Consider the following 15,355-nt stretch of genomic DNA (forward strand, 5'->3'; position numbering starts at 1 on the left):
TCCTGGCTCTTCCATCCTCCCCCCCCCCCCCCCCCCCCCCCCCGCAGATTAGGACGACGTATATCGGCTCAGCGTGAAAACCGAGCCGATATATGTTCGTGTGAATGCACCCTAACAGTTACCCCCTGACTGCTGCAGTAGTCGCATACCATTCTGTGGCATCACCACTGGGGTGCTGGGAGCCCTGATGCCAGGAGAACAGCCGGGGTAGCCATTAGTAAACACAAGTTCTGGGACAGAAGGGTGCAGGACAACAGTGGTGATGGGGTTCTTATACCCAGGCACTGATATGGCACTTTATTAGACCCGCATGTAGCAGCACGTCGGACTCCTTCAGCCTTCAGAACAGCAATTCATTGTGGCGTAGAGTCCACTGAGGGACAGAAATTGTTCTACAGCAATATCGGCCCCTGCGGACAGGAAGTTTCTTGTAGTTGCTGCAGATTAGATGGCGGTGCTGACATGTTCTGACTGGTTGTCAGGAATAGGTCAGCGATTCATGCTTCTTGCGCCAACTTTTGACTTCCCATCAGCAACAGAAATCCAGATCCATCTGACCAGGAGATGTTTTTCCGCTGCTCAGTGATACACGTTTTGCGCTCTTTTGCCCGCTGGAGTCTCGTCTTTCTGTTTCTCTTAGACACAATGGCGCTGGAACTGTCCGTCTGCTGTTATACCATCCGTGCTAAGCGTTGGATTCAGCTGACTGTGCAGCCTCTTGGTCAGAACGATTCCTGACATCCTCCTCTGACCCCTTTCAGTGATGAGTTGTTTCCGTCCACAGGATCTCCTTTCGCTGGATGTTTTCCTTGAGCGCGCCATTCTCGGTATACTCTCCATACCGTTACATGAGAAACCCCCCCCCCCCCCCCCCCACCACCACCACGGTTAGCGGTGAGACCCCAGCTAGTCTAGCACCGATGACCGGCCTCATTGGAAGTCGCTCCGATCGCTGGAATTTCCTATCTAATGTGGATTCACACTGAAACTGATCCACGGAAAACTTGTCATGTAATTTACGCTGCATTCCGGACTCACAGGGAGAATGTCCATACAGGGAAGCGCCAATTCTAAAGTGCCGCTGTCTCTAATAAAGTGGCCGCTCGCTGCACATGTCCGGTATTCTACTAGTCTGTGCTGAAGGATGTGAATGCTGAATATTAACATTCACGCGTTTTTTTTTCTTCTAATAGTTGAACCATCAATCAAGATCTCCTTGATGAACGAGCCGTCTCATACGCAGCAGCACATGCTGGTGTGCAACGTCTTCAACTTCTACCCACCGGAGATCGAGGTGAAATGGTACCGGAACGGCCAGGAGGAAACCGCGCAGGTTCAGTTTACGGAGCCCCATCACAATGGGGATTGGTCTTACCAAATCGTGGTGATGCTGGAGACGGAGATTCAGAGAGACGACACTTTTACCTGCGAGGTTCATCACCGCAGCCTGGAGGCGCCGCACCAAGTACACTGGCGTAAGATATCGCTCCTGTTCGTAATGTTACTTATATTATGTATGAAACCCCCTGTGATTGGTGTAAAGAGCGGTTGTCCAGACAATCCTGTCACGGATCACATGGTTACGTGTTTTCCACCTGTAGATGGACCAGCCGGATGGGATTACACATACCGGCCATCAATCCACCGACAAATGATCAGTCCTTTTATAAAATGATGCCCGCTATCTGATGGACATTTACATCATTAGAATTAACCACACGTATGCCGGCAGTTTCCAACACAAGGGGGCGCTCTAATTATGTATAATATATCAGGGGTCAGTACAGAGATCTCTTCCATCATCCATTATACCCAGGACTGTAACAAGTTCTATCACTGATTACTCAGAAGGGTCGGGGATAATTTCGATTGCCAGATTGGAGTCAGGAAGGAATTTTTTATTTTCCTAAAATGATGAAAGTTGGCTTCTATTTCATGGGTGTTTTTTGCCGCCTTCTGGATCAACATTGGGGGTAATAGGCTGAACTTGATGGACAGATGGGGTTTTTCAGCCCAAAGTACCCAAAGTGAGCCACTTCTCATCCTTTCTCTGACTGGCATGTTACCGCTGTGGAGCCGCCGGTGACCCGGCCTATCATCGTGTATGATGGCGTATATCACGAACGCTGCCATGCGCAGTCCACAACTTTTTTTTTTCTTTGTTTCCCACTCCATTGCTTCACAACGGTGCATATACATGCTGCCAAAACACAATTACAATGCGTATGGCATGTATATACCCACCCATAGAGAACAGTGGGCTCTCACGAGCGTATATATACACGCAACTAAATTGAACATGCTGCCTTCTTTTTTGTGCTCGCATATTACAGAATTCCAGCTTGCAAATGTGATCGGAACTGCAAGGCCTTATAATTGCCTGCAAACTACTGTGTATCACATGGGCGAACAGCGCACACGTAATACGCGGTAATCACACGCCTGTGTGCGCCCGGCCTCACTGGTCTCACTCAGGTGTTTGAGCCAAAGCCACAATTGGATGTGTAGGTGATGGAAGTATACAGAATGATGTCCGTTGTTCTTCCTGCTGGATCCACTTTCGCTAAAAAACTAATGAGAAACTGCAGCTTCTAAACAAAAATCCCCTGTAAACCAAACTAACAGAGATGGAGGAGAGCCGTTCAGTCACAGCCGTCATCCATAGGACGTCACACCACGCAGCAGGACTAACTATATGGTTTTACTTTGCAGATCCTCAGTCATCAGACGCCGCTAAAAACAAGATGGCGACCGGCATTGTGGGATTTGTGCTTGGAGTTGTGTTTCTTATAGTTGGCGCAGTCATCTACCTGAGAGGAAGAAAAGGTAAAGATGAACTCATACAAACGTTCAAAACAATGTCCATAATAAGGGGAACAGGCAAAAACCGCTCATGTACGTTTTGTTTTTTAGTGCAAACGTCATTCCGCGGCCATCAGAACGAACGTGAGTTGTTTGTATCTTATATCTGTAAATGCTGGTTTTACTTATTCTGTATCTACAATTATCTCCGTATTAATGTACAAAGAAGAGGGAGAATATTGCGCGGTCTGTGTGAGCAGCAGCTGTCACTGGGCTGGCCACAGTCCCATCTGCTGACTCACCTGCCTGTAACGGGCACAAATGCCAATCTGCGGTCCCGTTGTGTGGAGATTGCCATGTCTGCAGTCATATACCCTCGCCTAGACAGATTACTCCCATCAGTCGCTGTAACGGGGCTCAGTCTAGTTCCGCTGTCAGTGGCTACACAAGGCACAACTACAGGGAAGTAACCCAGAAGTGTATTCTTAGGGGGCAGGAAGATACCAGGACCGGACTCTGCCACAACTGCCGCTGGGTTTCTGTTCACCTGCCCCATCTGGAGGGAAATGGAATCATTCAGAGAATGGTTCCGTCCTCTTAGACTACAACAGGGTCCATCCAACTTCTGTTCAGCCTTCAAACATTTTCCTGGGCAAAGTAGAGCAGCATACAACACTATTTCATCTGTTTCTAGGCACAAACACAAAGTACAGGGGATATAGGAGGCCACATGGGTTAGAACAAGGAGCCCAGCTCCGACTAGACATGAACACTGAGGGGCAGCTGACATGAACGATGCTTACACTCAGTATTAGGGGCAAGAAACTATGGTCTGGGAGTACTGGATGAACAGGAGTGTCACAGCTGTCAGTATCAGCTGCACAGACTGCTGTGACAAACAATATTTAAATGTAGGCCAGGAAATATTAGCTCTTCCCTAAAGAGGAGGCTGAACAGAGTGATCAGCTGATCTGGTCCAATGGGCCAGCGGTAGGAACTTGGCAGCTGCCCCAGCAACAGCTTAGATGGGAGGAAGTAACGATGCAAAAGCAGTCCTGCTGATCATGACCGGCGGCCGGCACAGCGGGACACATGTACATATATACACTGAAACCAAGAAATTCCTACTGTATTTACTGACCACGTAATCATCATGTTCTCCCATCTGATGAAGCACTATGAGGGTATGTTCACATAGGGAAGAAATGATGTGGAATATTCTGTTGAATATCCTACAACATATCCGCATCCAAAATGGTTACATTCTGCACAATTATGCTAGTATGACTTCCCATCAGCTGTGGGTATCAGCAGATACACCTCACCTCACAATGCTTGTACTGTCAGTGCACCCAGCAGCCTCCAGCGGGCACTGATGCCACTTCTGCATCACCTGGCTAGTGGCTCAGCGCTCCCTGAGGCGGCCGGCTATCTGTGTACACTTGATGTGAGGGGAGCGCTGTATCTGCTGAAATCTGCAGTATTTCTGTCCCGTGTAAATGTTCCCCTAGGGCGTCCTACAAATTAGTGGGATAATACATAGCGGAAAACGCCCCAAAACAGCCGTCTGTGGGTGGATTCTGGCTTGGTTTTTAATTCCCAGTCATTGTTACAAGGCTTGTTTAAAGAGTCTAACATTAACTTGCAGGAATGTTGCCTTCCAGTAGGTGGCGCTGCAGATGTATTGTTCCATCTTCCCTACTTGCAGGATAAAACTAGTTACGGTCTGTAGTCTGTAACCATGGAGACACATAGATCTGCATAGGAGACAGAACAGTAGTAGATTTGTAGTGAAAACTAACTGCAAGCAGCATTGTTCTGCCTGCTGCAGCGGCGTTGGGTCAGATTACGGGACACGTCGTTCATCCGCAGTTATTATTATTTAGTCTTTGCTTTTTACTCCCTTTGTGTCGCCTCTAATCTATAATTTCATCTTCACTGTAAATGTGAACTGAAGGGTTAATACGCTTTGTTTTATGTTCTTACAGGCTTTTTGCCGCAGTAATCTGGACTGAAGCTGCTGTAATCCGACTCTCCGCTTCTATCGCCTAGTAGAGTCGCCAGCGCAAGCCTTTCACTAATGTGTAGGGAGCTGTACATACACCGCGCTGCGCTGCCGCTCTGAAATAAGTGCAAGTTATGTTATGTTTGTGCTGTTAGTAAATCACTGGTCTAATTGGCGGTCGTGGAGCTTTTTGTTTTATGTACAATATTTTCTGTAATTTGCGCTGAAGGTATGTAGCGGGTGTACAGGTGGCATCGGGGGAAGAGCCGCCTGACGTCCCTTCACTTCATAAATCCGCTGCAGTCCTTATATTAGATGGAAAGTGCTGCAGAACAATTCTACAGAGCTGCATGTAAGCCTATCTATGTAGGCAAACAGTAGTCCGGCCGGTTACACATCTGTATACGAGGCCTAATACAGAGCCTGAGATACAACCATGGGGCGGATTCACACGAGCAGCCATGCTCGCCGGCACGGAGTGTAGTTGGGCCTGGACGGGGGAGTTTCTACCCTTTACAAGCTTTTCAAACTCTGCGCCTGAATGCAGGAGCCGCGGGTTTTGTGAAAACAAACCCACTGCAATCCATTAACGAGATAAGGCCGGTCGTCTGACTCCGCCCTGCGAGAACATGGAAACATGAACAAACGGGTATTGTCTTCCATCCAGTTTGCGAAGCAAAAAATCAAAAGGAAATACCCCCATTCATCTGTTTGGCTGTTTGCTCACCGGCGTTTTATTCACTCGGACGAAAAGTCAGAGTAAAACAAGTGCATGTAGTCATTAAAACAAACCCTCACCTCCACTTCATCAGAGAAACCAGGTTCACCGGCATGGAAACACACGGAGCGCTAGCACCATCTGTAAGCCCGATGCCCGCTGTTATTAGAGAATAAAGTGTTTTCACACCTTAGACCCGACACTTTGTTTCACTGCTTGCTAAAACCAATCGCAGCATGCCGTATTCGTGACTGATATCAACAATACAGATGTGACGGTGCGGCGTCCACACATCCGACAGCCGGCGGGCGGTGATTTTCGTGTGTTGTCCACAAGTTGTGCCCAAGAAAACCAGGTGTAACTATTTTTCAGCGCATGTTCCTGTCCCCTTACTGTCAGATGAGCACATGATGGCCCGCCTGGGTCTACTGACCTGCAGCCTCGGGATCTACGATGATGTGAGGTCAGTAGACCAGTGGTCAGGCCAGAACATGCGCCATAGTACGCTCCCCTTCAGCTGGAGGCGTTACCCTTATTAGACGCCGCTCTAATAACATTTTTATCTGTATGTAGTGGCTTATCTATGGACCAGAGAAGTGATTACAGGCGCCACAAAGGATATTCCCAGTCCAGCACCTCGGTGATTCCTCGTGTGCCTCCCCATGGGAACATCTGTGATAGTAGATACTTGTGTCGTTTCTCAGAGCTCTCTGTTCCTGTTATTCCTCCTGAACACTTATGAATACATTGACATCTGGGTGTTACTATTCCTCCTGTCAAAGGGGTGTGGGCACTGATTGGACAATACCAGAGTATTCAGGAAGTCCCCAGGTGGAGACACCCAGATGTCTGTTTATTCAGAATGTTCTGGGAGAAATAACAGAGTAATGTGAGAAACCTCCAGAATAGTTGTTTCTTGGGCCGTACTAGGTGGAGCTGTCAGGTGGGCGGCGGATTCTCTCTAACTTAGAGGGGTTTTTATCAAAACAGTTTTGAGCTTGGAAAACAACAAAATCCATAACCCCCCCCCCCTCCCCTGCTCCGCCGCTGCTGCTGTTTCACCGGCCCCGGTCCCCACTGATCATCACCTCCTGATGCAGGGAATTGCCAGTGACATGCCAGACGAAGGGGCCATGTGACTGCTGCAGCCAATCACTGGCTCCCTTCAGCCGATGCATAGCTGCGACAGTCACATGACCCAGTCATCCGCTTCTGGAAGTGAAGACCAGCGGGCGGAGGTGGGGAAGGGCGAGTTTCCCCGGATCACCCTTAAATATACGTCTGTTTCATGAGATTATAGCGGATGTGCCATGCAGAATTAAATAAACTTGGTTTCTAAACTTTGGAACTGTCTGTTATTATTGCGCTGTTCCCGGACGGTCGTCTACGAGTTGCGCCTGAGTTTCTTCAGTGTAAAGCATATCGGACTCTGTTATTGTTGATCCTGTTTGCTGCAGGCCCCACCATCAGCTACAGAACGGGCACAACGGCCGCTGGTCCATGTGGAAACCATCCGTCTCAACAGCCTTACTGACTCTAATGTGTCCGCGGCCCGACAATCCCGCCGTCTGCTGGGCTCTTCTAGGGGGTTATGATGGATCTAATAACATTATGACCTCGGTGATACCCTAATAACACCCTGCTAGTAGGGGCAGCTACAGAACACCCACTCAACACCCCAACAAACGCACACATGGGGGGTGGGATACTTTTGGGGTCTATGCAGTCACATGATCTCAGCAAGTCAAAAAGGTCAGATTTGATGTTTCCCACCAGTTTTATAATTACATTAATTGCGCACTGAGCGTCTTGTAACCCTCGCCCTTCTCTTCATCGCATTCATCATAAGAAGTACCCGAGGAGTTCCCTAAATATGGTGCTTGTGCTGAACGCTGTCATTTTCAATGTATTTTTGTGACCTTTGTCTTACAAGGAGCTGCCTGACACTGGGTACTACAGGTCAGTTTAGGGGGTTTTCACACAAGTGGGATGCCAATCCTGGGGGAGGGGGTGGTGAGCGCTGGTCCTGGAGAGGGGGGGGGGGGGGGGGGGAGCACTGGTCCTGGGGGAGGCGCGTCTCTTCATTCCTGCTGCCCTGGATTCTTGCTGAGGCTACAGAGGGGCAGACATTGGGGTCTATGCAGTTAAAATGCTAAATGAAAAACACATAACTCGTACATCGGTTTCACGCCCAGCGGGTCTCGTTTATCAACGTGGCCTAGTAGGAAGACGGCCTGTTGCCCTGAGCAACCAATGGTAGCGTACTGTTCATTTTTATTGAATTTTAGAAGTGAAAGCTGCGCTGTGATTGGTTGCTCGGGGCAACAGACCGCCTTACTGTTGGGCCATGTTGATAACTCTGCACTAGTGCGTTTTCTTCTGTTTTCGGATTAAAGGACTCTTTTTCTGGCATTTTTGGTTAGTTTTAGGGTGCCTACCCACTAGCGATATTTTTTTTTCTAGCAATGCGAGATCGAGTTCCTCACAGCGCAGAGAAAACTCTGCAATGTGCTCCCTATGTTTCTAATGGGGCTGCCGCTGGCTCTGTTAAAAACAATTAGCGGTATCGCAGAGCTTTCTCTGCGCTGCGAGACTTAAAGGGCTCTGTCAGAAAAATAAAAATTATACTCACCTGTGCTGCACGGGGCCGGTCACCGGGACCCTGCAGGTCTTCTCTCCATCCGCCAGCCGTCAGATTGCAGGGCAGAAGCTGGCAAAGTGCCAGTTTCCGACTACTGCCGGAGAGCGACTACTGCCGCCCGGGTCAGTGGTTGACGCGTCACCAATGACGCATCGCCCACTAATTGGCCTGGCCGCGGCTAACCTCTTCCGTCCTCGGAGAATCGATGGCGAGTGTGCATGCGCACTCGCCATCAACTCTTCGTGGACGGTAGAGGTTAGCTATGGCCCATGTCGGTGGGAGCGCGCATGCGTGCGCACCGGCTGCTGAAGATGACCCCGAACGTGGTACCTAAACAACAGAGGGACCAAGAACCACGGGATTAGGTGAGTATGCTTTGTGTTTTAACTTCTCTGTTTCCGCAGGTTTGACTGTAAAGTGATGCAGGGCAGGATGGAGGCGAGTATAAATCTTTGTATTTTGCTGACAACCACTTTAAGAATAAAAATCGCAAATGAGTAAAGAACCATTGAAAATCATTGGTTTCATAATCATCGCTGTCGCATCGCAGGGAAACCTATCACTAGGGAGTAGGCACCCTTAAAAGGAAAGAAAACCTGCTTTGGCCAGAAGTTCCCGGGGTAGTGGGGAGTACTAACACACTACGAGCCGGGTGCGCTGCAGCATTTCCTGCACTGTTTTGGTATCCATGGTGATTTGATATTTCTTAACCCTTCATGCACCAGCTATGGCATATTTGTTTTCAGGCGCATTCTCATAGTTTTTTCTAGGGAGGATTAAAAACAAAAACTATAGAGACTGCGAAGAGCAGAAAATACCTGAATTCTACAAATACCCTAAATGTTCAGCCGTCAGCCCTGATGATTGATAAGGAATATACAGGAAGGCAGGTAAGAGGGTCCGTTCTGTGTGGCCCCTGACTCCTCAAGACTCTACTGGAGCGCAGTACAATAATGGAGGCAAGAATACACTTGAATGTCTCTACTCCACAGGAGCCACCGAGCTTAGTGGTTACAGTCAACAGATGCAGGTGTGGTGGTTTGCTACTAGCAACAGTATCTTGTCAGGGCTCACAGGTTGGTGGTTACAGCGATACACGTCAAGAGAGCAGGGGGCGCCACTAACTGGATACATCGTTGGGTGATAACGGTCAGCATGCTGGCTGGACCCAACTCAGACTCGCTAAGTTAGACCAGACTTGTAATTTCCAGCAACCACCTCTCATGCTCCACAGTCAGGGGCACCCCTACCGTGAGGAAGATTGTGCCTTCTACCTCAGGAGATGCCTCCTAGTGGGAAAGGGGGGGTGGTGAGACAGACTGAAAAGCTTAAGGCCTTCTTCACACGGGCGACACCGCATTGCTTCGAGAATATCGCAGCGATATTGCATCGCTGCATTGTATGATATCGCAGCAATACCGCGATTTTGTAGCGCTACAAAGGTGCAAGTGACGCTACAAAATCACGCGACTTTGTAGCATCTGCTACTGTCAAAGTTGCACCGCATCGCATGCAAACCACGTTTTCGCGCGATGCGATGCAACAGAGAGGAAGGCTCCATAGAGAAACATGGGCTACAAAACCTAGCGTGTCGCGGGCCTATCGCCGGACCTGCGAGGTTTGTGTGTCGTTTTGTAGCATGCTACAAAACATCTCGTGTGAAGGAACCCATAGGAAACCATGGGCTTCTCATACATGCCATTTGTAGCATTGTAGCAATTCTACAAAATCGTGCGACTTTGTGGCCAGTGTGAAGGAGGCCTAAAGGAACCCTTTGGGCCTGAAGAAACAAAGATGGCTGCACCGCTTCCCTGAGTACCTGATGCACACTGTGTATTAGTATATATTGGTAGTCTGAGACTACATGCTGCTCTGACTGGCTGTCTTAAACTAATGATGTGCACTATTACACAGGGTGCATCATGTAGTCAGAAAAGCTGCTGCGGCCATCTTTGTCCAGGTGTGGAGGGTCGCTGTAAAGGAGTTGTGCAAGTTATAGCTTATAGGTAAAATCCCTTGTGCATGAAGTAGAATAACACATAGTGATGTACTCACCCCCTCGCTCCATCCTGTGCCGCTGCTGCTCCGGGTCTCCCCTCTGACATCACATTTACAGGCTGCCCAGACTGTTTGCAGGATGTCACAGGAGTTGCAGCCAATGACAGAGCTCAGTGGTCAATCGCTGGGCTCTCTCATTGACTGTAGCGCTTGTGACATCCCATAAACAGGCTGGGGCAGCCTGTAAATGTGATGTCAGAGGGGAGACCTGGGGCAGCGGCACAGGATGGACGAGGATGAGCAGCAGCGCAGGACCCAGCAGGGACAGGGGAGTATTGAGAGGGAAATATATACATTTGTAGGTAGAATATATATATATATATATATATATATATATATATATATATATATATATATATATATATATATATAAAAATTGTTGTGTCTTTCTTTTTATATGTATACTAGAGATGAGCGAACATACGCGTCTGAGCTTGATACTCGTTCGAGTATTAGCGTGTTTGAGATGCTCGTTACTCGTGACGAGTACCACGCGATGTTCGAGTTACTTTCACTTTCATCTCTGAGACGTTAGCGCGCTTTTCTGGCCAATAGAAAGACAGGGAAGGCATTACAACTTCCCCCTGCGACGTTCAAGCCCTATACCACCCCCTGCAGTGAGTGGCTGGCGAGATCAGGTGTCACCCAAGTATATAAATCTGCCCCTCCCGCGGCTCGCCACAGATGCTTTCTGACAGAGATCAGGGACAGTGCTGCTGGTGCCGGAGCTGCTATAGGGAGTGTGTTAGGAGTATTTTAGGCTTCAAGAACCCCAACGGTCCTTCTTAGGGCCACATCTAACCGTGTGCAGTAGTGTGGAGGCTGCTTTTTGCAGTGTTGCACTTTTTTTTTTTTTTTTTGTATATCGGCCGTGCAGAGCATTGCGTCCTGCAGTAATTTTACATTGTCCAGGGTGAGTAGTGGTGAGGCAGGGACAGAAGACATATTTAGTGTATATAGGCAGTGGGCCTTTCCAAAAACATTTGGGAAAAAAAAATCTATTTGGGCTGCCTGTGACCGTCCTCAGTGTACTGGGTCTCTGCTGGGGGTAGTTGTCCTAATTCATACGCAGCCAGCTAAGTGTTACAGCAGGCTTGCGCAAAATTCTTTCCTGCCTCTGCTGTGCGTTCCATAAGCGAAGTCAGCCTCCAACCACAGGCCAATAAGTGGCACATTTAATTACAGCGTTCTGTTTCTGCACTACTGGTAATACAGCATGCTGAGGGGTAGGGGTAGGCCTAGAGGACGTGGACGCGGGCGAGGGCGCGGAGGCCCAAGTCAGGGTGTGGGCACAGGCCGAGCCAGTGCGGTGGCCAGGGGTAGAGGCAGGGCCAGACCGAATAATCCACCAACTGTTTCCCAAAGCACCCCCTCGCGCCATGCCACCCTGCAGAGGTCAAGGTGCTCTAAGGTGTGGCAGTTTTTCACAGAGACGCCTGACGACCGATGAACAGTGGTGTGCAACCGTTGTCGCGCCAAGATCAGCTGGGGAGCCACCACCACCAGCATGCGCAGGCATATGATGGCCAAGCACCCCACAAGGTGGGACGAAGGCCGTTCACCGCCTCCGGTTTGCACCACTGCCTCTCCCCCTGTGCCCCAACCTGCCACTGAGATCCAACGCCCCTCTGAGGACACAGACACGAGTGCCTACCGGCCTGCACCCACACCCTCACCTCTGCTGTCCTCAGCCCCATCCAGCAATGTCAGCGCAGCGTCCAGACGTCGCTAGCGCAACTGTTTGAGCGCAAGCGCAAGTACGCCGCCACGCACCCGCACGCTCAAGCATTAAACGTGCACATAGCCAAATTGATCAGCCTGGAGATGCTGCCGTATAGGCTTGTGGAAACGGAGGCTTTCAAAAGCATGATGGCGGCGGCGGCCCCGCGCTACTCGGTTCCCAGTCGCCACTATTTTTCCCGATGTGCTGTCCCAGCCCTGCACGACCACGTCTCCCGCAACATGGTACGTGCCCTCACCAACGCGGTTACTGCCAAGGTCCACTTAACAACGGACACGTGGACAAGCACAGACGGGCAGGGCCACTATATCTCCCTGACGGCACATTGGGTGAATTTAGTGGAGGCTGGGACAGAGTCAGAGCCTGGGACCTCTCACGTCCTACCCACCCCCAGAATTGCGGGCCCCAGCTCGGTGCTGGTATCTGCGGCGGTGTATGCTTCCTCCACTAAACCACCCTCCTCCTCCTCCACCAACGCAACCTCTGTCTCGCAATCAAGATGTGTCAGCAGCAGCAGCACATCGCCAGCAGTCGGTGTCGCGTGGCGTGGCAGCACAGCGGTGGGCAAGCGTCAGCAGGCCGTGCTGAAACTACTCAGCTTAGGAGAAAAGAGGCACATGGCCCACGAACTGCTGCAGGGTCTGACAGAGCAGACCGACCGCTGGCTTTCGCCGCTGAGCCTCCAACCGGGCATGGTCGTGTGTGACAACGGCCGTAACCTGGTGGCGGCTCTGCAGCTCGGCAGCCTCACGCACGTGCCGTGCCTGGCCCATGTCTTTAATTTGGTGGTTCAGCGCTTTCTGAAAAGCTACCCACGCTTGTCATACCTGCTCGGAAAGGTGCGCCGGGTCAGCGCACATTTCCGCAAGTCCAAGACGGACGCTGCCACCCTGCGGACCCTGCAACATCGGTTTAATCTGCCAGTGCACCGACTGCTGTGTGACGTGCCCACATGGTGGAACTCTACACTCCACATGTTGGCCAGACTCTATGAGCAGCGTAGAGCTATAGTGGAATACCAACTCCAACATGGGTGGCGTAGTGGGAGTCAGCCTCCTCAATTCTTTACAGAAGAGTTGGCCTGGTTGGCAGCCATCTGCCAGGTCCTTGGAAACTTTGAGGAGTCTACCCAGATGGTGAGCGGGGATGCTGCAATCATTAGCGTCACCATTCCTCTGCTATGCCTCTTGAGAAGTTCCCTGCAAAGCATAAAGGCAGACGCTTTGCGCTTGAAAACGGAGGGGGAAGACAGTATGTCGCTGGATAGTCAGAGCACCCTCATGTCTATATCTCAGCGCGTTGAGGAGGATGGGGAGGAGCATGAGGAGGAGGGGGAAGAGACAGCTTGGCCCACTGCTGAGGGTACCCATGCTGCTTGCCTGTCATCCTTTCAGCGTGTATGGCCGGAGGAGGAGGAGGATCCTGGAAGTGATCTTCCTAGTGAGGACAGCCATGTGTTGCGTACAGGTACCCTGGCACACATGGCTGACTTCATGTTAGGATGCCTTTCTCGAGACCCTCACGTTACACGCATTCTGGCCACTACGGATTACTGGGTGTACACACTGCTCGACCCACGGTATAAGGAGAACCTTTCTACTCTCATACCCGAAGAGGAAAGGGGTTCAAGAGTGATGCTATACCACAGGACCCTGGCGGACAAACTGATGGTAACATTCCAATCCGACAGCGCTAGTGGCAGAAGGTGCAGTTCCGAGGGCCAGGTAGCAGGGGAGGCGCAGAGATCAGGCAGCATGTACAGCGCAGGCTGGGGAACATTCTCCAAGGCCTTTGCCAGCTTTATGGCTCCCCAGCAAGATTGTGTCAACGCTCCCCAGTCAAGTCTGAGTTGGCGGGAGCACTGTAAAAGGATGGTGAGGGAGTACGTAGCCGATCGCACGACCGTCCTCGGTGACGCCTCTGCCCCCTACAACTACTGGGTGTCGAAGCTGGACACGTGGCCTGAACTCACGCTGTATGCCCTGGAGGTGCTTGCTTGTCCCGCGGTTAGCGTCTTGTCAGAGAGGGTGTTTAGTGCGGCTGGGGGAATCATCACGGATAAGCGTACCCGCCTGTCAACCGACAGTGCCGACAGGCTTACACTCATAAAGATGAACAAAGCCTGGATTTCCCCAGACTTCTCTTCTCCACCAGCGGACAGCAGCGATACCTAAGCAATACGTAGGCTGCACCCGCGGATGGAAGCATCGTTCTCTATTACCATCAAAAACGGGGACCTTTTTGCTTCATCAATCTGTGTATTCTATTCATCCTCCTCCTCCTGCTCCTCCTCCTGAAACCTCACGTAATCACGCCGAACGGGCAATTTTTCTTAGGCCCACAAGGCTCAGTCATATAATTTTTGTAAACAATTTTTATACGTTTTGTGGGGGGTCTCAACGGAGACCAGTGCGGATGTTGCCTGAGTACAAATTCAAAGGAAAGTTATAGCACGTGCTCGAGGAGAACCAGAAGAAGCCACTATACACACAGCTCAGTGGATCAAATGAGTTCTGGTTTATTTGGAGAAACACACAGCTTATATAGGCCGTTGCCTGCGCTGGGTGCAACTTTGAAGAATTACTTAATCAGGTGACTGAAACAGACTATTAGCACATTTCATTCTTGGGAAACCAACGTATCTTAGAAAGGAAACACATCTGCTGTGGTTCCTGTGCCTCCGACCACAAACTGTTAGTAAGCCCGCCACAAACGGTCAGTAGGCCCGCCAGTAGGCCCGCCACAAACTGTCAGTGAGGAAACTTATCACTACTTAGTTTGTTATCTGGTGCAAGGTCCTAACTGAAATAAGGAACTACTAAGTTCCGCTCCTTATGTTATGTTACTTCAGAAACAAAATTAAATTCAATTAAATTAACCCTTATCAATCCCCCATTTGGACATCAGAGCCACCATTATCTCCTGGTTCTGTCACCCGTTGGATTCGGCTCCAGCCGGATCCCCAGGTAGGAATGGTGCACTCTATGTCCATCTAGGGTATCAAGACATTTAAATGGGTGCAGAAAATCGGCTTTCAGTACATTTAGCTATGCATGAAATTATTACCTCTATTGCAATATATATATACACATAAGATTATCATTACCACTTGTAATATACTTTGTAGGATTCCCATGAACCAACCTCCTAACCCCGAGAACTAATTGGCAGGGTTAAGAAAGCTAAACCATCCCTGATCTTCATCTTGTTTTATGCTGGCAGCTATTTTCAATATACCTTTTGACATATGATTCTATATCCAAGTTCTATTAGCAACTTCCAAATGTTTTCCATATTTTTCATTTCCATAATATATTACATATACAACCAGATAATCTAATGTCACATTTATTACACTGTTCCCTATATTTTCATTTGCTATTAACATAA

The 15,355-nt window shown here is 49.7% G+C and overlaps 1 protein-coding gene across 3 annotated transcripts in view; it reads left to right on the top strand.

Moving 5' to 3' along the window:
• The window catches only part of LOC136580606 (H-2 class II histocompatibility antigen, E-S beta chain-like), a 474,076-nt gene that overhangs the window by 33,707 nt on the left and 425,014 nt on the right, over positions 1–15,355 (top strand). The window contains exons 3-6 of one of the 3 annotated variants that reach the window (XR_010786989.1): positions 1,194–1,475; positions 2,713–2,826; positions 2,914–2,946; positions 4,791–4,873. Coding sequence is in view for 2 of the 3 variants with exons in the window: in XM_066581294.1 (XP_066437391.1) it covers positions 1,194–1,475; positions 2,713–2,826; positions 2,914–2,946; positions 4,791–4,807 (446 nt within the window). In the remaining variant the exon portion in view is untranslated. Of the gene's footprint in view, positions 1–1,193; positions 1,476–2,712; positions 2,827–2,913; positions 2,947–4,790; positions 6,874–15,355 lie in introns of those variants that run through there. The other 2 variants (XM_066581294.1, XM_066581295.1) reach the window with 2 other exon arrangements.

Source organism: Eleutherodactylus coqui, chromosome 10 (genome assembly GCF_035609145.1).
Source record: "Eleutherodactylus coqui strain aEleCoq1 chromosome 10, aEleCoq1.hap1, whole genome shotgun sequence".
In the NCBI taxonomy this organism is placed as follows: domain Eukaryota; kingdom Metazoa; phylum Chordata; class Amphibia; order Anura; family Eleutherodactylidae; genus Eleutherodactylus; species Eleutherodactylus coqui.